Source organism: Mustela erminea, chromosome 2 (genome assembly GCF_009829155.1).
Source record: "Mustela erminea isolate mMusErm1 chromosome 2, mMusErm1.Pri, whole genome shotgun sequence".
Classification (NCBI taxonomy): domain Eukaryota; kingdom Metazoa; phylum Chordata; class Mammalia; order Carnivora; family Mustelidae; genus Mustela; species Mustela erminea.
Window position 1 is genome coordinate 14,560,608 of NC_045615.1, and position 21,864 is coordinate 14,582,471.

The window sequence follows — 21,864 nt, forward strand, 5'->3', positions numbered from 1 at the left end:
TTTAGTGGATGAAAGGGAGATTCTTAAAAAAGCTACATAAATAGTTGATTTATAAAGGAAGCAAGGTACTGTAATTCATAGAATAGTTAACTAATCATCTCCAGTGAAATTAAATTTAAATGGATGAAGAAAGATTAAAAAGCCATTTCTAGCCTTTGGCTGTTTCTGAGATTTTAAAATCTAGTATTTTATATTTGTTAAAGTTTTCCTGAAAACTAGTATACTTTAAGAATCATTATATTCAGGGGTGCCTGGGTAGCGCGGTTGGTTGGGCATCCAGCTATTGATTTCAGCTCAGTCATGATCTTGGGGACATGGGCTCAAGCCCTGTGGCCTGTGTCCGGCTCCATGCTTGAGGCAGAGTCTGCTTTGAGACCTTTTCTCTCCCTCTGCCTGCCCCCCCCCTCCGCCCCCATGCGCTCTCTTTCTCTAAAAAAAAAGGCATATATCATATTGAGATGGAAAATCTACCACTGATTAACTTTATCTTATTTTGATTACCTTGTACTTTCATAGCACTTACTTATTAGATAAACCTCTGCACCAACCTATGATGTTTATTTTTTTCCTCATGAGTATTTTTATTGCATTGCTTAGAGCAAAATAGGAGGGATTTATCAAAAAGCTTATTGTCCAACTTGTTTAAACATCAAACAGTAAGGCTTTGGCAGATTGAGCTTTTAGGGCTCAATGTTTTAGATTCCAGCCAATCATCATCCAAATCAGAATAGATTATAACCTCAAATGAGAGAGATTTAAGTTGTCTCTGAGATTGTAAGCACCAGAATTGGGACTTTGTCTTTCTTTTATCTCTAGCCATTCAGTGCCCATCTTTTAATACATGTTCAGTGTAATATTTGTCGAAAAAGTGAAGTTTTCCTTCTAGAATTTGGATTAGACCTTTATATGCTTGTGTTTATATCTTACCTCCAGTAATTTTTAATTCAGTCTATGACCAGATACTTAGTGTCTGCCATGTATCATATGCTGTGCTCTTTGTTGGCAAAGATGCAGGACTCCTGTAAAGGTTGTTGTCTAAATAAAGGGAAAAAACCATTTGTGCCACAGGTAGTAAAATGTGATACCCACTCTGAATATAATCAGGGTTCAGAGAAGGGAGAAGTAGGTGTCACTTAATGGTGAAACTTTCAAGTAGAAGATGAAGCTAGACCTGGGTATTTAAGACACTCTCATTTAGATGAAGGGAAGAAGAAGCATTTCAGGCAAAGAGAACAAGAGCAAGGGCACAGATGGGGGCCTGAACCTGTGTACAGCTGGAGATATGCTCAGACTCCAACCTGGAATAGATAGCTCAGGGCTTACCTCCACTTCTACCAAAGTCACTATTAGGACTCTTTCTAGAATTTCTGACAGCAGGAGAAAAGAGATTATACATGGAAATGGCCTAAGCCAAGTGTTCTGGGGGATTTTTCCTTCTTTTTTAAGTGGTCCTGGGCCCTTTTTCTCTGTAGACTTTGTTTTGTTTTAAGATTTTATTATTTTTAAGTAGTCTTTAAATTTTATATGGGCTTGAACTCAAAACCCTTAGAGTCAGGTGCTCCTCCAGCGAGTCAGCCAGATACTTTTTCCCTCCTTTTGGAACTTCTCTCCACCATGGGATTGGTTTTGTAAAGACAGGGTGGGAAGAACCAAAGTGGGTAATGGAGATAGGCATGAGATAGATTCCTCAGGCCTGCTACTGAACATCATAAAACATTACTTACAGTTTCTACACAGTCAAGTCTTGTTCTCCAGATTAGAAAAGTCTGGGGATTGGCTGGGAAGCCTCACCCAGTAGTGGGAAGTAAAGGTTTATGTGGCATGTCCTCTGTATTATGTATACTCCTTGGGGATTGGATAGGATACCATAGGACAGCTCCATCCCAGCTCCATGTTGCCTTAGAAACACCACTGCAGTATAGTTGAGTGAAGAAGCCCCCAGAAGAGGGGAAATGAAAATACTAGTGGGGAGGGTCCCTTTTTTATGAGATTGAGGTCCCAGAAGAGATGGGAAGCACTGGGACCCACAACATAATTAGAAGAGTTACCAGCAAAAGAGAGAGAGAATCGTCTTCCTTTGAGTCTGAAGGAAGTGATTGTTCATTTATTTTTCTTTTGAATTTATCTAATGCCTAATTGTGCCACAGCTGTGTTAAGTGATTGGATTACAGTGGGGAGTGGGTCAAACTGTTCTCTGCTTTTTTCCAAGCTAGCGGCGTAGGTAGATACTGAGCCCCAACAGTCAGTGCTAAGTAAGGAATTGAAATAGGAGAGTAATGGGGTGGTTGATTCTGATGATCAGTTCGGGATATATCTCTCTGAGAATGTGCCCTTTAAAGGTGAGATAGAAGTGATATGAAACTACCAATATCAAGGTCGGGGGAAACATTTCAGACCAAGGAAACTGCCTGTGTGCTCAAAGGACTGAAAAAAGGCTACGTGGCCTTATCTTGCTCCAAGAGCAGGGGGAGTGGCAGGAGCTAGAATAGGAGAGATAGGCAGGGCCACATCTCTGGGTGTTTTCTTTTTTTTTTTCCTTCAAGATTTTATTTGAGAGAGAGAAAGGGAGAGAGCGAGCGAGCATAAGAGGGGAGAAGGTCAGAGGGAGAAGCAGACTTTCCATGGAGATGGGAGTCTGATACAGGACTCGATCCGGGGTCTCTGAGACAATGTCTGGGACCTGAGCTGAAGATGGTCGCCCAACCAACAGAACCACCCTGGAGTACCTCTGAGTGTTTTTTGTAAGCCTGGATAAGAATTTGGAATTCATGGAAACCATTAGAGGGCTTTAAATAGGGAGATCACATGATCTGCCTATGTGCTGGTAGTGGATGGGGTTGGGGGGCGGTTAGGATTAAAAGTGGAGGAAATAGCAGGAGGTGTATCCCTGTAGTAGAGCAGGGTGTGATAGATGGGGGGAAATAAGCCAATTCCGGATATGTTTTGGAGGGACAGTCTATAGGGATGTTCAGACTGACTTGGGCCCAGGGGTAGGCTGGTAAGGGAAGGACAGGACTCTATAGCATCTAAGCTTTTTAGCGGACTAACTGGGTGGTGGCAGTAATCACTGCCCTGGAAGGGACTAGATTCATTGGGTGGGGTTGGGGAACAAAAGTTCTGCTTGGGGCTTTTCACTTTGAAATGTCTCCAGACACTCAGATGTCATTTAGAATGACATTTAGATGCTTTGAAATGGCTTTAAGCAGGGCAGCTGGGTGACTCAGTCGATTAAGAGTGTGACCCTTGATTTCGGCTCAGGTCATGATCTCAGAGTCCTGAGATGGAGCCCATTATCAGGCTCTGGGCTCAGGGGAGAATCTGCCTGAAATTCTTTTCCCCTTTGCCCCCGTCTACTCCTCCCTCAGCTTGGGAGTGCGTGCACTGGCTTACATACATACATACATAGATAACTAAGTAAATACATGCACACATACATACACATACACAAATAAAAGTAAAACCTTAAAAAAAAGTCTTTAAGCATCCAACTAGGTAAGAAATAATGGTTAGTGAGACTAGAATAGTGGTAATAGAGGCAGGAAAATAATGGAACTGAAGTCTAGCTTCTGGCTGGTGATTTAAAGACTGTAGCTTTCAAGAGGGGTCTGAGGGCTCAGAGGGAGTCATGCAGGGCCAGCCAAGAAGGTCCTTGCCTTCACACAGGACAGAAATCAAATGGAAGCCAAGAGGAAGAGAGCGAAGACGTAGGGAGAGTGCAGATACAGACAAAGCACCTGTGAAACTCAGAACGCAAAGGAGAATGTCCTCTTTGCTTGGGGCCTGGGGTTTTTATTGAGGATTGTGTCTTATCAGGCATCCAGTGACAGAGAGGAGTGTTTAGGTGTCCTCAGTAAGCCACTTATGCCCTGGAGCCAGAGATCTTGGTGAGTCAGTGGTTTTGGTCACTCCTTAGGTGGTATTGTGCTGGTAGACTCCAAAGAAGTCATTAACTCCTTGACCTTTACAAGGAGAACATACATTATTTGTTCTATAGGTATGTGTGGGTGGGGCGTGGGGGGCTGTTGTAAGCCCTTGCAAGAGTAGAGGCAGGAAAGGAGCAAAAATAGCAGTTTTTAATTGGGGTCCTTTTAGTTTCCCTGTTTCAACAGTATTTAATACCCATGCAACTGGATCAAGTCGTCTTGATCAGAGGTCAGCCTTCCACCGACCAGATCTAATTCCCTGCCTGCTTCTCTGTGGCCTGGGAGCTAAGAATGGTTTTTACATTTCTTAAATGGTTAAAAAAATTAGAAGAATCACAGTATTTCAGACATGTGAAAATTATATCCAGTTCAGATTTCAGTGTTCATAAATAAAGTTTTACTGGAAAGTAGCCGTACTTGTTATTTGTGTGTTGTCTGACCATCTTCACACTACTATGCAGAGTTGAGTGGTTGCATATGGCTTGCAAAGACTAGCATATTTTGTGTCTGACTGCAGATCTAGGTGTATGAAAGGAGAAGGTGGCTTAGGGACACATCCCAGTGTTATCAGTGTTTAAGTATGTACAGTCCTTAAGTGTTGAAGTGCATAAGAGGGAGCTTGATTTTTATATCCGTTTCTCAGTTGCCAGCCAAAACAGCAAGGCTGGTGACTGTGGCTTCAAGAATTGAGTAATTGTGGCTCTACAGTAGGAACAACACAGCCATCATATCTTCTTTGAGGATTAGGGAGACCATGGGATTCATAAAGTAATTTTAATCTTTTCAAACTCCTTAGATTTGAATAGCTTTTTATCTTTGTAGTTGATCATCTTGATTGAGACCGGGTTAAAGATGGACAACTTAAGTAACTGGTTTTCAGACCAGCATTTTTGGTGCATTATTCACTCATGCCTCATGCTCTGAGAGTAGTATAAATTTGGGATCAAGATTGCAATGGAAAATAATGTAATATAGCCATTAATATGAAACTATAGTTTTAGTTTTGAAAGGTATAACTCAACTTAGTGCATTATTCCTTATAAGGAAATATACCTTATAGAATATATTTCAGAGAAAGTCAGAAATTCCCCCTACCCCTTTCCATTTGCTTCAAAGAGCCTTTTAGCTAATGTAATGGATCAACGTAAGAGGGCTCAGAGGAGATGATTTCAGTTTTTATACATGTAAGAATACAGTATTAATCAGTGAGTTTGATTCTTTTCTAGGAACACACATTGATAGGCTCAGCAAATTCCCAAGATATCCAGCTATGTGGCATGGGGATTCTTCCTGAACATTGTATTATAGACATCACAGCAGAAGGCCAGGTCATGCTGACTCCTCAGAAGAATACCAGGTAATGTACTTTAATTAGTGTCAATGTCACAATAATTTTTAAGAGGAAGAAAGTACACTAGTTGTGGGTGTTATAAGCATGTTTGGCCTTTGCTTTTAAGTTCACTTAATGAAGCTATCCAGTTAGTTACCAAGACCTTTACATTGAACTTTTTAATAGCTCTTAAACCCATCTCTCCTCTCTATACTCACTACTGTGGCCTTGTTTAAATAAGACCCTCATCAAATCTTGATTGGAACTATGCCAACACTCTAATCTTTTTCCTGGGTCTCTTACTATACAGCCAGATGGCTTTTGACTAATTTTTATTTTATTTATTTATTTTATTTATTTATTTGACACAGAGAGAGATTTTATTTATTTATTTGACACAGAGAGAGAACAAGTAGGGGGAGCAGCAGGAAGGGGAGCGAGGGAGAAGCAGGCTCCTCACTAAGCAGGGAGCCTGATGTGGGACTCGATCTCATGACCCCAGGATCATGACCCCAGCCAAAGGCAGACACTTAACCAACTGAGCCACCCCAAGCTTTCTACTATTTTTTTATATAAAATCCCTTACATCCCTCCTATTTGTCTCCTATTCCTCTGTGTCTGTTGTTCTTTTGGGCAACAGATTTGTATTTGACCTTCAAGACTAAGCTCTGCCGTTGTCAACTTTGGGGGAATTCCCTATTTGGTCTACATGAAGGGCCCCTAGTATATATTCCCTGTATACCTTATGCTTCCTCTTATGTTAAGACTTAAAATTATTGTTTCTAAAAAACTTTATTTTTTAAGTAGTCTCCATGTCCAGTGTGCACCCTAATGTGGGGCTTAACTTCATGACCCTGAGATCAAGACCTGAGCTGGAATCAATAGTCGGATACTTAACCAACTTAGCCACCCGAGCACCCTATCACACTGTGTTCTTGTGGGCTTTTAACCTTTATTATCGGAGTAGACTGTGAGCTCATTGAGGACAGGGGCCTTTCTTTTTTGGTTCTCTCTCCTTAGTATGTAATAGAATATAAGTATATATTATAAAATATATATTATAATATAGTATGTAAGCACTCGATAAGTAATGAATGAAGAGATAGTATGTAAATTAAATGTTTCTCACTTTGCTTTCTTGAGCTGTGAAGCTGTTACTGCCCTGTTATATAACGGTCTACAACTGTTAATTGACTTAGAGTGATTCTTCAAATGTTGATTCATTTCATTATATGATACTGAATAATCATTAACATCATTACTAATCTTGGGGTGTCTGAGTGGTACAGTTGGTTGAGCATCCCACTCTTCGTTTCAACTCAGGTCATGGTCTCAGGTCATGATCTCAGGGTTGTGAGACTGAGCCCCAAGTTGGGCCCACACTCAGTGGGCAGTGTGCTGGAGATTCTTTCTTTTCCTTTCCCTCTGCCCTTCCCCCTACTCCTCTACGTGTGCTCTTTCTCTCTCTATTTCTCTTTCTAAAAATAAATAAGTCATGGGGCACCTGGGTGGTTCAGTCGGTTAAGCGACCAACTGTTGGTTTCAGCTCTGATCATGAGCTCACAGTCGTGGGAGCCTGTATCGGGTCTGCATGGCATCTGCTTCAGATTCTCTCTCCCTCCCCCGCTGAGTGCACTTGCTCTCTTTCTCTTTTTCAAATAAATAAAATTTTTTTAAATAAATCTTCAAAAAATATTATTACTAACTTATCCAAAAAGTCTTTAAATATTGGGAAACTATCCAGCTCACAGTGAAGGATACAAATGAGGAAGAGGAAAGAACAGCAGGAGCTAGGCCCGGTACTCCCAGCCTGGGCATGCTATTCTCTTATTAAGTAGTCTTACAGAATAACAACCTCAGGCAAGGTTACTCTGAAGCTGTGATAAAATATGACAAAGCAGGCCACATAATAATTTTGTTTCAGCACAGACAAAAACCAAGGTCACTCTGTCACACACCAAATACTTTCTCTTGGCTGAGGTGAGTGATTACTTCTTTACCGGTCACAATTTTATTATAATCTTCATTCTAGTCTACCCTCTATAAATAAGATTTTTGTAGAATGCCCAATCATAAAAGTATTCCTGCCTTCTGAATGCATCCAACATGTACAGAGCCCCCTTCTCAGACCCTTTGCCAACTCATCTGGCTAAAGCCCAAATCCTGCAACAGTCCTTCCGAGCACACTGGTACTGAGACATCCCATGCTTCCTGTGACTGTCTCTTCTCCCTGTGCATGAATAATCAACCCAGCTTGTTCAGCTACGGGAATGCTCCTAGTGGTCTTTGAGTGGAGGACATTGACACAAGTTTCCAAACTTCCAATTCTCACTTGAAATTCACAGTAGGCATTTCCTCGCTTTGTCCATTTGCAGGAAAATGGCTGCCCTAGATACCACTTTATATATGTCTTTTGCTCAGGACAGTCGTCATACTCTGGTGTCAGTGAACACAGTGCTTTTTTTTTTTTTAAGAATTTATTTATTTATTTGACAGAGACAGATCACAAGTAGGCAGAAAGGCAGGCAGAGAGAGAGGAGGAAGCAGGCTCCCTGCTGAGCAGAGAGCCCGATGCGGGCCTCCATCCCAGGACCCTGGGATCATGACCTGAGCCGAAGGCAGTGGCTTAACCCACTGAGCCACTCAGGCTCCCTACACAGTGCTTTTTTATGTACTTCTCGTTTTGTCAACCTGAAATGTTTAAAAAGTTATGAAGGGTCAGAATTTTTAAAAAGTAGTAATTTTTATTGCTTCATCAAGGACATCCTCAAAGGAAACCTTTTTCAACAATTCTGAGTGCATAGCATGAGTGGTTCAGTGACTACTAATCATGTTTGGTGCCATTGCCTTGGTTTGTGCTAAAACAGCAGTTTCACTCATTGCCGGTATAAATGTCAACACGGTGAAAAGGGCAGGTTAGCATTATTATAAAAATAGCTTTGATCTTGGGGACCCCACAGAGACCACACCTTGAAAACTCTTATTATAACCATGCTTTTATTTATTAATTATGCCTTAATGGCTGTAGGTTTTAAAAATTAGCCTCTATATGTTTCTCTTTAATTGAACTCCTCATTATATTTAAGGGATTTGTGTCATAAAAGCTGAAATCTGCTAATTTTAGTAGGTTCCCTCTTGTTAAAATTTTTGAGTTCATGCTTTGAATAATCAGACTATAGGAGGACCAGTTACTTATAGTGTTTAAAAACCTACATGTAGGGGTGCCTGGGTGGCTCAGTGGGTCAAGCCGCTGCCTTCGGCTCGGGTCATGATCTCGGGGTCCTGGGATCGAGTCCCATGTCGGGCTCTCTGCTCGGCGGGGAGCCTGCTTCTCTCTCTTTCTCTGCTTGCCCCTCTGTCTACTTGTGATCTCTCTGTCAAATAAATAAATAAATAAATCTTTAAAAAAAAAAAACCTACATGTAAGTGAAATCCGGATAGCCACAGTAGGATTTTGTGTATATGCATATGTATAAAAAGTAACTAACAATATAAAGCCAGTTAAGTGCTTTAGGATAGTACAGAAATAAGATACTATAGGCTGGAGTGATGAGCCCCTTTTACAGAGGAAGCAGAAACCAGCTGGGCTTTGAAAGCTGCATAGAACTTGGTAGGGGGATGGGGAGGAATGGGAACGCTGCTCTAGGTTGCAGGACTGGCATAAACCTGGTTTTGAAAGAAGAGTCAATTAAATTAATCATGTTTAGTGGACAGAACCTAAACTTTTTTTTTTTTTTTTTGGTTGGGGTTGAGAATTTGCTTGAGGGGGAAGAGAAAGAGAGAGGTAAACAGGGCTTCGTTTTGTAGAGCCTTAAGGGTCAAGATAAAGAACTTGACCTTTATCCCATATCTAAGCAAATGAGTCCTTCAAGAGGAAAGAGGCTTGATGAAACTGGTATTCCAGGAATATCAGTCTTACAATGGTATGCGTAAGTTCTGTTTTTTCCCTGCACCTGCAAATTTTTCCCTTTATATCCTTCTGTCCACCCCTCTGTTGAACTCCATTGTCAAGGTAAGTAGTCAGTGGGGTGCCTGAGTGGCTCAGTGGGCTCAGGTCATGATCTCCCGGGGGTGGGGGGGTGGGGGGGTGGGGAGTGGTCTCTGCTCAGCGGGGAGCCTGCTTTCTCCTCTCTTTCTGTCTGCCTCTCTGCCTACTTGTGATCTCTCTGTCAAATAAATAAATAAAATCTTAAAAAAAAGATAAGGAGTCAAGTGGACCCTATAAATTTTTTATATATTGATAGGATATGAATGTTTTTCTGTGCTCTAGGAAGTTACAGAAGAATTTAGCACAGGTCTCATTTTTTCTATTTCTAGAGTCTAGTTGGTTGCTTCGCTCTTATTATTCATGTAGATTGGACATACTCATTTGAGTTGTAATGTACACTGCTCCCAGCTTTTTCTTATTGACTATAATCACTTCATATTTACTCCTTAATATGCTATATAACAAGTTCGGAATTGTGAAAAATAGAAGATAGTAATTTATTATACTTAGTACTGTAAGCATTTCTCAGCAGAGAAGTAAATACAAATAGTGAAATTCACTGAGGGCAGGAGAATTGATTATTTTGGGGAATTGATTATTTCTTTTTTCCTAGTAACTAGATCTCTATAGTATTGGGTAATTAAAGGAGAAAATAAGATAATCATTGTTTGCTTGTTTAACCTCTTCTCCCCTCAGAACATTTGTAAATGGCTCTTCTGTATCTAGTCCTATACAACTCCACCATGGGGACAGGATTCTCTGGGGAAACAACCACTTCTTCAGGTATGACATTATTCATGGCTCTTAAAGAGAGATTATTGAAGATTATACTCTGAAACAGAAGAATGTATGGTAAGAATGTTAAGGTAAACTTAACTCCATAAAAAGTACACATTGTTTTGTACATATATATTTACTGACTGTTAATGGTTCGTTCACTATATGCTTTGAACCTGAGAGACGTACAAACAATACCCTCAGAGGGACGCCTGGGTGGCTCATTCTGTTGAACCACTGCCTTCAGCTCAGGGTTCTGGGATCAAGTCCCGCATCAGGCTCCTTGCTTGGCAGGGAGCCTCCTTTTCTCTGCCTCTGCCTGCTTGTGCGCTTGTGCAGGCTCGCTCAATCTCTCTCTCTCTCTCTCTGACAAATAAATAAATAAAAATCTTAAAAAAAAATACCCTCAGAAAAAATAAGGAGTTTGCTTACTTATTTTTTTTCCATTTTATTTCCCAGTGCAAGATGATTGTTTTGCCATCTGGTGTAAGAATTCATTAATTTTTTTTTTCTGACGTGCTTATCTTTTTATTTATTTATGTGTTATTGGAAAAGAGTAGTTTTAGTTCCCGTAGTCATAAAATAAAGTTTGTATTTCATTTAGGAATGTTTTCGACTGCAGGTAATGGCAGACTTGACTACAATGGCTTAAACAATTTATTTCACTGACCAAGTAAGAAATCCAAAGGTGGATGGTTGTTGGCGTTGGCTAAACCTCTCAAAACTGTCAGAGCAGAAGGCTTGTCACTGTCTCTTTGTCTTAGCATGTCCCCGTGGTCTAAAGACGGCTACACCACTCTAGGTATCAAAGCAGCATCCAGGCACATATGAAGAAAATGAGGGAGAAGGGTGGTGGTTCTTAAGCCCTATCTGCTTGATCAGAAATGGCGGAAGTCTTCCCAGAGCCCCCAGCAACCTTCCATTTTTGTCTTGTTTGGTAGAATTTGCTCCTTAACTACAAGGGAGGCTGAGAAAGTGGCAGTGCTGGGACTGCACACACTGTTTTCCCTAGAAAACTGGTGTTGGGTTGCTAGGGAAGGGCAGGCTGAGGTTGTACAGAATTACAGATCTGGTTTGTTCTCTTCCTGTCACTGGTCACCATGCTTGGGACATCAGACTGACTTTTCTTACAGTTAATGGAGATCCTTTGCTTGTAGGCCAGTCGATATTTTGATTATTGGAAAAAGAATTTTCCACTGAGTATATGGAAAATATTTTTCATTTTTCTCCTTCCCAAACTAAATCAGGTGTAAACTACTTGGATTGGTTTTCAAAGCCTTCCAAGTTTGAGATACATTGATCTTTCCAGCATTAACTTCCATAACTTATGCTATGCAAATTTTGTGTGCCTCTATGTTTTTTCATTCATAATTTCTTCAGAGACTGTGAGAGTTTCCATTTCCACATCTCTTCTCATGCTGTTCCTACTTTTAAAGCTTGGCTCAGATTACTTCCTACTGTGTCATCTTTTCTGTTGTTATTCTAGTGGTCCTCAGCTTTTCTTTAATACCTAGCCTATCACAGTCATGTGGCCCCAAGTCGCAGGGTCTGTTGTAACTATTTGTGCTTGAGTGTGTGTTTATTTCTACTACCAGAAGATAAAATTCCTGAGTACAGTAATTGCCTTATACTTAGATGGTACCCCTTGGCATCTAGCAAATGCCAGTGTTTAATGGATGGAATAAGTGCGTATCTTTATTTTTAAAATAATATTCTCCCCACCCCACAAGACTGAATTTGCCTAAAAAGAAAAAGAAAGCAGATAGAGAGGATGAGGAACACGACACATCCATGAAGAATGATACCAGCTCTGAGCAGCTCGATATAGACGGAGACTCCTCCAGTGAGGTGTCCAGTGAAATCAACTTCAATTATGAATATGCACAAATGGAAGTTACCATGAAGGCTCTGGGGAATAATGGTAAGTAGATCTGCTGTGCATTTTAGAATCTTTCTAAAGTCGATGAAAAGTTAAAAATGTTTGTGATGGAGGCCTTTTAAATGTTAACAAAAAAGGAAATCTTTATGTTATTCTCTATATTCTTTTAATTTATTACATTTATAAAAACCTTTCATTCTTTCAGCCTTGAGTACAAATTGCTGCACACTTTGTTCTCACTGATAGAATTTCTCAGGTTTGAAATTTGACTGCTGACTACTGACATACAGTAGACCTGCTTTTCCTGTGTGGAAGACAGTTCGGCATATATCTGACAGAAGAGATGATATGATGAGTAGCAGGGACTAAGGACAACCAAGTTTAGTCCAAACTATCTTCAAGAATCTTCATTTAGGGGTGCCTGGGTGGCTCAGTGGGTTAAGCCTCTGCCTTCAGCCTAGGTCATGATCTCAGGGTCCTGGGATTTAGCCCCACATCGGCTCTCTGCTCAGCAAGGGGCCTTCTTCTTCCTCTCTCTCTGCCTGCCTCTCTGCCTCCTTGTGATCTCTCTCTCTCTCTCTCTGTCAAATAAATAAACAAAATCTTAAAAAAAAAAAAATCTTCATTTACTAGTTAGGATGACAAACAGCATAGCAATATAGAACCACATGGGAAATCTATTGTGTTGTACTGTGACCTTTCTTTGATTATTTACCTTTTTAAAAAAAAACCTTGTTTAGATCCAATGCAGTCCATATTGAATAGCCTAGAACAACAGCATGAAGAAGAAAAACGATCTGCGTTGGAGCGCCAGAGGCTTATGTATGAACATGAATTGGAGCAGCTACGAAGAAGGCTGTCTCCTGAGAAACAGAACTGTCGTAGTGGGGACCGGTTTTCTTTCCACTCACCCAGTGCTCAGCAGCGATTGAGACAGTGGGCTGAAGAGAGGTAGGCTCATGGGGCCTTTAGTATGTGTGCATAGCATAGGCTCAACCCTTTAACTCACCTACGTAAGATGGTGTGGAGAAATCTAGACATTATTTGATAAAGAATTACAGAATTATATTAAGAGAGACTGTTACAGCTTCAGAACCATTTGTATGATCTTTTTTTTTCATTTTTGAGAAAAAACAGGAATCTTCCATTTATATTGATTTATTTAAAGTTTTCCATGTTAGGTGCTGTCCCATTTTAGTTTGTATGGCTTTTGGATTTGAATAAATAAGTATTTGTACTTAGAAGTTATACTTTATCATTGTATCATACTTCAGGTTGTGAAGCTTGGGTAGATGCTTTTTTAAAAAAAAGGAAAAAAAAGAGAGGTGGTTATCTGGACTGATTAGCTCAGGTGGGTAAAGCATGGTGCTAATGAGATGCAGATTGCAAGCTTGAACTCTATACGGGCTAATTAGCGTTGCACTAAAATGTCTCATCCATGGTTACAGACTGTACTTAACTAACCTCTTGCTATTCCAAGTTTGGTCTGCAGACAGGCAGCATCCCTATCAGGTGGAGACTGATAGAAGTGTGGCCTGTCAGGCCCCACCCCAGACCTACTGAGTCAAGCTATTTCGGTTTTCAAGATCCTTGGGTGATCTGTATACACAGTCAAGTTTTCAAAGCACTGTCCTAATCAGTGGCCAGCTTGTTACATGAGCGTGTGCCAGTACTTACAGCATAGCCCAGATACAAGTGCGTGCATGGGTCGGTGTCAGTCATACATTTCCTGTGTGCACAAGGCACTTGTAAAGCTTGGATCGCAGTTTGGCATTAACATATTGTGTACTACATGATATTCCCATGTGCTGCTTGATGGTTATCTCCTCCCTCCCCCGCCCTTTTTTTTTTTTTTTTTTTTTTTAAAGAGAAGCAACACTGAATAACAGCCTGATGAGGCTGAGGGAACAAATTGTGAAAGCCAATCTGTTGGTGAGAGAAGCTAGTTACATTGCAGAGGAGCTGGATAAAAGAACAGAGTATAAAGTGACCCTGCAGATTCCAGCCTCCAGCCTGGATGCCAACAGGAAGGTGAGGTTGCCGGTAATGGAAGAGACAGACACAACCACTGCAGAAAACTGCTGTTTCACCAGTGTTAAATACCAGTGGGTGTGTCCTCATCCCCACCTACCCTTTCTGCAGTCTTCATCCTTTTGTACTTGTTCTCCTCTCTCAAGTAGAATTCACTTGCTTTTAATTCTTTGCCTTTGTGCATAGTGTCCTTTGTCCACTAGAATATCCTCTCCATCTCCTCCTACCACACCCCACCGATTTATTCCATTCAGCTCCCTTTCATCAGTCTGTTTCTGTGATTTCTGGGAAGTCTTTCCTGATGAGTCTTCAGAAAGTGGGTTTTCCCCTTCATTCCTGTGCCATCCTACAACCCTCCTCCTTTAAGTTCCGTGTTTAGTTGATATTTACATGTCATTTTCAGTTGCGAATAGATTGTTCTGCAAAACTGTTTAGTAGTTGTTTCTTGTGTGTATTCATGATCACAAATCTTTTTTTTTCTCTTGGTATAATGTAATCACCTTAATAAAATGTAGGGGGAAAGCCCCATCAAAATTTTCTATCCTTGCCATCCATGTTATTTAGACCCTTTTCTAATTCTCAATCATATTCATACATAATTTTGATGGTATATAGAGTTTTATATCAGATAAATACTTTGAGGGATAAATAAAAATATTTTAAGCAAATAAATTTTATATTCAGATAAATATTTTGTTTCTCCCACAGTATTTGATACAGCAAAGCTTTAATGAATGTTTGGGTTTTCTATTCTGATTTGGTAGCAAGGACCACTTTCTTTTTCTTGTGGCATCATAGCCTCAGGGTCAGTATTTTCATAGAGTAGATATTTGGCAAATAGGTTGCTTAATGTTTTGAGTAATACAGTTATTGTAAACGTGATGCACTCATTGCTTTATGGAAACTTGCCTTTTGATACATATTCTGTGTGTGATTTGAACTTAGAACTTTATGTTGCTTATTGGTATTTGTAGGGCAAACCATGGGTACACTGGGAATCAGACAAAAAGCGGTAGAGGAAAGCCAATCATAGGCAGAAGGTATATGGCTTAGTTTTCTAGACGACTGAGCAGAGCAAGGTCTCTTCCATTCTGTAGTGTCTGAGTTGGAAAAACAGAAACATAACCATTTTATCCCCTTGAAGCATGACTGTCTATAGCCCTTTTCTGCGTATCGTGGCTCAGGCTTTGTTGGAAAGAGCAACCTTGCTCGCTTCTGGGCAGCCAAGTCAGTACCCAGAAGTGACACAAGTCATTTTGGGCTTCTCTGTCTCTCCTACACACCTGACAGTGTGTTCGCGGGACTGTTTGCATGGCTGTTAGAGATGATGCCTATCGCTGGAATCAAGGCAGCCATTGTTAACATGTTAACAGCTACTAATCTATGCTATTATTGATTTAATAGATTAGTATTTTCCGATTTCACCCAGAGAGAGGAGCTGGACAAGGAAGTATTTCTTAAGGAGAGAGTCATTTTTAACTCAGGCTGGATCTTTCCTCATTTATCCAAGATGACCTTTTGTTTTTGGTTCATTTCAGTTCATGTCTTGCCCCTGCTGTGAACTCTGTTCTTCGTTCTGGTCTAACTCCTGGCTTTGTACTCCTCTCTCTCTCTCTCTCTCACTTTCTCTTTCTCTCTCTCTCTCGTGATTTTGGTAAGAGAAATTTCTTTTTTTTCTTTTTTCCAGTTCTTGTTATAGTTGCTGGAGGGCCAAGTCTTGATGCTGCAGGATATCGCTGGCTGCCGTTTCCTCCCTGTTCTAGTATTCTCCACCTGCAGTACCACTCCGTGTGGATCCCTGATGAGCTTTTTGTATTTATTCCCTAGCAGGCTGGGTAGAAGGTAGAAGGGCCTTTAGAGTAGAGAGAATGGCAGTTTTTGAGCTTCAGATTTCAGAATCTTTGTTTCATTATGTGCATTCTCTTATTTTGAAATGATTATAGACAAGATGGTAAAGCAGCGTTGGTGTATTTAACAGTTCCCTGAAGTTCTGAGTAGACCGGTTCAAACAGTTGATAATTATCCAATAAATCTAAAGTGATTAGATAACAGATATGTCTCTACACATGGGGTATTTTTATTTTCTTCTTGTGGTTTTAAAAGTTTAAAAACTGTTTCCATATTAAAAACACATTGCTTTGGGGTGCCTGGATGGCACAGTTGGTTGGGCATCCAACTCTTGGTTTCAGCTCAGGTCATGATCTCAGGGTCTTGAGTTCAAGCCATGTCATGTCAGGCCCTGAGCTCAGTGTGGAGTCTGCTTGAGATTTTCTCTGTCCCTCTTCCTCTGACCCTCCCACTTGTGTTCTCTCTCTCTGTCTTTAAAATAAATAAAATCTAAAAAAAAACCCCAAAAAGCAAAAAACCCACCTTGCTTTTACAAGCTGGAAAAACTTCATTAAATTCTAGGGTTTTTTCTGGGGAAATTCACATAACATAAAATTAACCACTTTGAAGTGAATATTTCAGGGGTATCTGGGTGGCTCAGTTGGTTAAGAGTCCAACTCTTGATTTTGGTCATTGTGAGATTGAGCCCCGCTCTGTGCTGGGCACTGAGAATGGAGCCTGCTTAAGATTCTCTCTCTCTGTCTGTCCCTCCCTCCTCCTCTCTTTAAAAAAGAAAAAAGAAAAAGATAAAGCGAACTATTCGGTGGCATTTTGTCCATTCACAGTGTTGTGTGACCAGCATCTTTAGTTCATATTGTTTTTATTTATTGGAGAGAGCAAGACAGAGATAGTGAGAGAGGACAGGAGCAGTGAGAATCAGGCTACCCCACTGAGAAGGGAGCTGGATGCAGGACTCGATCCCAGGACGCTGGGATCATGACTTGAGCCGAAGGCAGCTGCTTAACCAACTGAGACACCCAGGCAACCCATACTGTTTTTTAAAAATTTTGTATCTAAAGTGTGTGTGTTTACAGATTGATATAATTTGTTGCCTCCATTTACCATTTACAGTTTGCTCTTTTAAACATTTTCTGTTTTGTACCACATTAAGATACTACCCATTCAAAAAATTTTTTAAATTCAAACTATTAAAGGGTAAAAGATCATTTCCTAGCTGTCCATCCCATCAGACTTTCCCTTGTCATTCAATGCTTATGACTCTTTTTCCACCCATAGATTATCTGGTCAGATGATGGCTTGAATAAAACCTTTTTGATTTCCCATTAAACATGATTTAATTTTTCGGGTTTTAAATTTAAATTTATATCCCATTTACTATAGGAATAACCTATATGAATAATTTACTATATAAATTTACTTTTTAAATTACATCTAACTTATATACTTAAATTTAAATTTTGATCGCAGCTGAATATAATGGCATTTTATTAAGCTTAAAAGGTTCCTGAGAAGTTTTGCGGTGAACTAAATAGAGAAGGATAGCAATTCCATTTTGGTTGATGACATTTGACTGGTGGGTATAGAATGTTCAGGGTTGGCTTCCATGGTGGATATCTTTGTGTTTTACATGGTCACTCTTACTGTTTTACAGCGAGGCTCTCTTCTTAGTGAACCTGCAATCCAGGTGAGAAGAAAAGGAAAAGGAAAACAGATTTGGTCTTTAGAAAAACTGGACAACAGGTTGCTGGATATGAGAGACCTTTATCAGGAGTGGAAGGAGTGCGAAGAAGATACCCCGGTAAGTTATCTGAGAAAAAGGACCAAACTGGTCATCATAGAAGAAACCAAGCAGGAAGGAGCTTACCCATTTCTAGGGAAGAATTGTTCATTCTGCTAAAATAGTAATCCTGTTTCCAGAATAATTTTAATCCTCTAAATTGGCTAATCAAGAATCTTAATAACCTATTTTTCTGGCATCTTCTTTCTTCTTCTTCTCTTTTGCATTCTCTGTATTTCTAGTAGACTCTTCTACATTCCATTCTGACCTCTGTTGGTGTCACGTTTGTCTGCTTCTGTACTGGACTATAAATTTACTTAAGACAAAGACCAGGCCTTACTATCTCTCTTCCCATTTCCCTACACATTTAACCTCACAAATAGAAACCTGCAGTATCTCTTTTTTTAATAGAACATCAGTGGTATCTTAATATTTATACTACTAAGAGCACATTTGGAAGGAGTTTTGATCCTACAGTGGGTGTTAAAGAGCTGTACTCTGGAACTTTCTCCTCAAGTTGCAGGTTTTCCCATTTAGGTCAGCCATGTACTTGTGCATATTTTAAAACAGAAATACATGTTATGTATATTTTTACAGTTTTTAAATACTGCTGGTGTTCCTTCCACATAGAGTTGTTTACTTAGCCTCTTATTTTTTATTTTTATTTTTTTAGCCTCTTGTTTTTAAAAAAAATTTATTTGTCCAGATTATCATCAATAAGATTGACTTTTTGTAGTTAGATGACATTTTTTCTTAAATTTTTTTCCTTCTTTCTTCTGTACTCCTCTTGTATTTCAGCCCAGAAATAAAACATCAATAAATTACAAAAAAGCAAACCACTCTCGTGGAAGGGGGTCAGCTCTCCTTAGGAGCCCTGCATCTTATCATTTGGCAGGAACGAGTGCAATAAACATGAATGAAAACTGAAGAGTACTTTTGTGCACTTGACTCCTTTTTCTAGTCATTGGTTTTCCTCTATTTTCATGGCAAGATTTCCACATAAAGGAGAAGAAAAACGTCATGATACATTATTAAGATGACTGTCATGGGTGAAAGAGGCTGACCACCATTCTAATGGGAGAGAGGAAGAGAAAGTCTGTTTAGTCCAGTGCTGTGCTTAAGCTAAATTTCATGACTTTATGAGAGGCATCAATAAGTGGTAGTAGGTTGAATTAATTCATTTTAAGTGATTTCTGAAATTGTGATGTTCCAAATCTCTTTAAAGGTCATACGGTCTTATTTCAAGCGTGCTGATCCATTCTATGATGAGCAGGAAAATCACAGTCTCATTGGGGTGGCAAATGTTTTCCTCGAGTCCCTCTTCTATGACGTGAAGTTACAATATGCTGTTCCAATTGTCAACCAGAAAGGAGAGGTTCGTTTTCTCTTCATGCCTTGTGTCCCTCAGAGAAAAATTTAAGAAACAGTGGGGTGGTGACAGTATATTGCTGTGACTCTTTTTCATTAATAATGACAAGAGCTGTTTATGTGTATTATTAATACTTGTGTTTCCATCTGCTTGACGGGAATTATTCCAAAAACTTTGAGGGAAAGTAGCTGGTAGCACCTAGGCTTCTAAGTTCTCATTTACCAGTAACCCAACCATTTGACTCTAAACAGAAGAAAAAACAAAATCTGGAACCATTACCTGCTTTTCTGTTGTTCCAGGTGGCAGGTCGGCTGCATGTCGAGGTGATGCGTATCAGTGGTGACATTGGGGAAAGAATTGCTGGAGGTGATGACACCTCAGACCTCTCCTGTGATAAGGAAACCCAGGAGAATAGACTTGTGTGCATGGTAAGTCCCAGTTTCATTTAGAAGCAGTGTCAGTGCAGCTGATTTTGAGGATTGTGGCTATTTAGACAATAAATACTGTGTTCTTTTTCGAACTTTGAAATGTCTGTCTCTAAATAAACCTTTTGTGTTGGTATTCCAGAAACCATATTTCATCATATATATTGATTTACCAGTTAGCTAGGTACTTCCACTGTCTTCCTCCGTGAAGCCTTGGATAAGTCACCTCTTTCTTCTGGAACATTCTGCTCCAAATCTGAACTTCTCTCTAGAGAAGCACACTTTTTTCATGTAAGTTTCCTCCTCCTGTTGGACCTCTTGACTTCTACTGATGCTCAAGATTTATCCTAGCCCTGATCCTGTTCCTAAGTTCCTACTGTAATCATTCTTCACACTGTTTTTTCTCACGTGTTTTGTTCCTCTTCATCCATGTGCCTTTGCATATGCTATTTGAGCATGTGGCAGTCTCAAACCCTGCTCTTTCTGTCCTTCCCAGGTATGCCATTCGTGCATACTGTTGGACGTTATCTGTCAGACGTCATACTGGAAATATAAAGATGAATGAGACAGGATTTCTTCTCTTAAGGAGCAACCTGTGTATTTTTTTGAGTGTGTAGAGGGACACACATGTGAACAGAAGACTCCAATATTGTGTGACCCAGGTGCTCTGAGAGAGGTAGACAAGAGATGTTTGGGGACAGAGAGGAGAGGTAATTAATTCAGAGAGTAAAGTCTGAGGAAAATTTCTGGAAACATGACTCAGAGTGAACTTGAAGGAGAGCATGTTATGTAAAACTCTTTCTCCATAGGGTGCTGTGCTTTTCTCATGGATAATTGGTAGGTAGATTTTAAGGAGGTAATTACATTCCTAAACTCTTACTCAATAGGTGTAGATAGTGCTGCCTGTGTCACTCATTATGACACTGAAAAATATCCCCTCATACATTTCCAAACACACCCTAGCTAGTCCAGCCTGCCATCCGTTGAGAATCACTGGAGGAACCAGTTAAATGATTTTTGAGGAAGAGAAATCCTCAAGGGTTATAGGAACAGTGTACAAGTGAGAAGAAGACCGTTCAAAGATGCAGTGAAAGAAGCCTAAACTTAATTCTAATTTCATAATCCATCCTCGGTCCAGTCCTGTATCTCAATAAGTATTTCTAGAATTGGAGTTGATACTGAAAGGAGAAAGTGAGGCATTTGCTGAAAGCTATGGGGAAGCCTTAGCTGTTTAGAGATGGGCTTTTTTCCGTGGGTCTTTGCATGTATTAAGAAGGCCTCAGATGTTTAAGATGCTTCAGAATGTAGGGGGGAGAATTCTTAGTTCACTAAAAGGTTAATCTTTGATGGTGTTATTCTTGTTTTTAGAACATTTTTTCTGAAATTACACGGTTACCAAAGGTTGAGACATAGGCTCGATGACTCCATAATGGCCCATTTCAAAGGTGACAGATTAGTAAACGCAGCTTTATAAAAGTTAACATCAGTACAAGGATACTGTCTCACTTGGGAAAGTCACCACTGAAAAAAAGTAGAATATCCTGGGTAACATAAGCTTTTTTTGGTTTTGTTTTGTTTTGTTTTTAAAGAAAAAACAAAGTTAAAATATCTTGACACTGTTTTAGTGGAAGATAGCAAACATATACAAAAGTAGTGAGAAACCTCCCTCAGCATCAACTCACCATCAGTTTTACTTCATTCATCTGCCTAAGCCTCTCTGTGCTGTCCCCTTGCCCTGGGTGATTTTGAAGCTATTTCAGACATGGTATTTCATCTATAGTAGTTAAGTATGTATCTCTAAAAGAAGAGTACTTAAAAAAACACATTATATCATAACTAAAAATGAGTACTTCCTTAATATGAGATACTCAAGTCAAGTTCCTTGATTGTCTTGTTTGCAGTGTCTCTGGCATTTATCCTGATCTTTAGGCACCGACACTTGCGCTTGCTTGCTTCTTCTCTCTCATTCTCTCTCTTTCTCTCATACTGTACAGTTTATTTATTGTAGATACTGGGTTGTTGTCTTGTATTTTCTCATAATCTGGATTTGGCTGATTGGTATTATTTAATGTATTAAGATGTGTTTGCTGTAAATTGGTAGTTAGATACGAAGGTGTAAGGGGAATGGGTAGCAAGGACATTTTATAGGTAATGCTGTGTTCTGCCATCAGAAGACACACCATCTGGTGTCCTTTGAGGGATGTTAGCAGTCATTGATGATTATACCTAGATATTTCATGAGAAGTTAGAAAAGAATGATACTATAACCCTGTCACTCCTCATTCATTACTTAGAATTCTTTTCTAGAAAGAGTCATCCTATTTCAGCTACTATTTGCACCTCAGAGATACAATTTTGTAGAGGAAGGGCAGGATAAATGCTCCATTTTTTTCTCCTTTTTTTAAAAAAAACATCATTTTCAAAATAATTGTCTCCTACTAATATACAAAAGTGACTAGTGAGATTTTATTTTGTTTTTAGTCCAAACTAAACTAAACTCGTTATAAACTCTTTGGT

At 39.7% G+C, this 21,864-nt stretch overlaps 1 protein-coding gene across 4 annotated transcripts in view; it reads left to right on the forward strand.

The window, feature by feature from the left end:
- KIF13B (kinesin family member 13B) overlaps nt 1-21,864 on the forward strand; it is a 196,471-nt gene that overhangs the window by 102,252 nt on the left and 72,355 nt on the right. For all 4 annotated transcript variants that reach the window (XM_032332283.1, XM_032332286.1, XM_032332285.1 and 1 more), the window contains exons 14-21: nt 5,150-5,280; nt 9,938-10,024; nt 11,749-11,939; nt 12,638-12,848; nt 13,766-13,928; nt 17,428-17,574; nt 18,779-18,928; nt 19,222-19,350. In XM_032332283.1, coding sequence (XP_032188174.1) covers nt 5,150-5,280; nt 9,938-10,024; nt 11,749-11,939; nt 12,638-12,848; nt 13,766-13,928; nt 17,428-17,574; nt 18,779-18,928; nt 19,222-19,350 — 1,209 coding nt within the window. The remainder of the gene's footprint in view (nt 1-5,149; nt 5,281-9,937; nt 10,025-11,748; nt 11,940-12,637; nt 12,849-13,765; nt 13,929-17,427; nt 17,575-18,778; nt 18,929-19,221; nt 19,351-21,864) is intronic.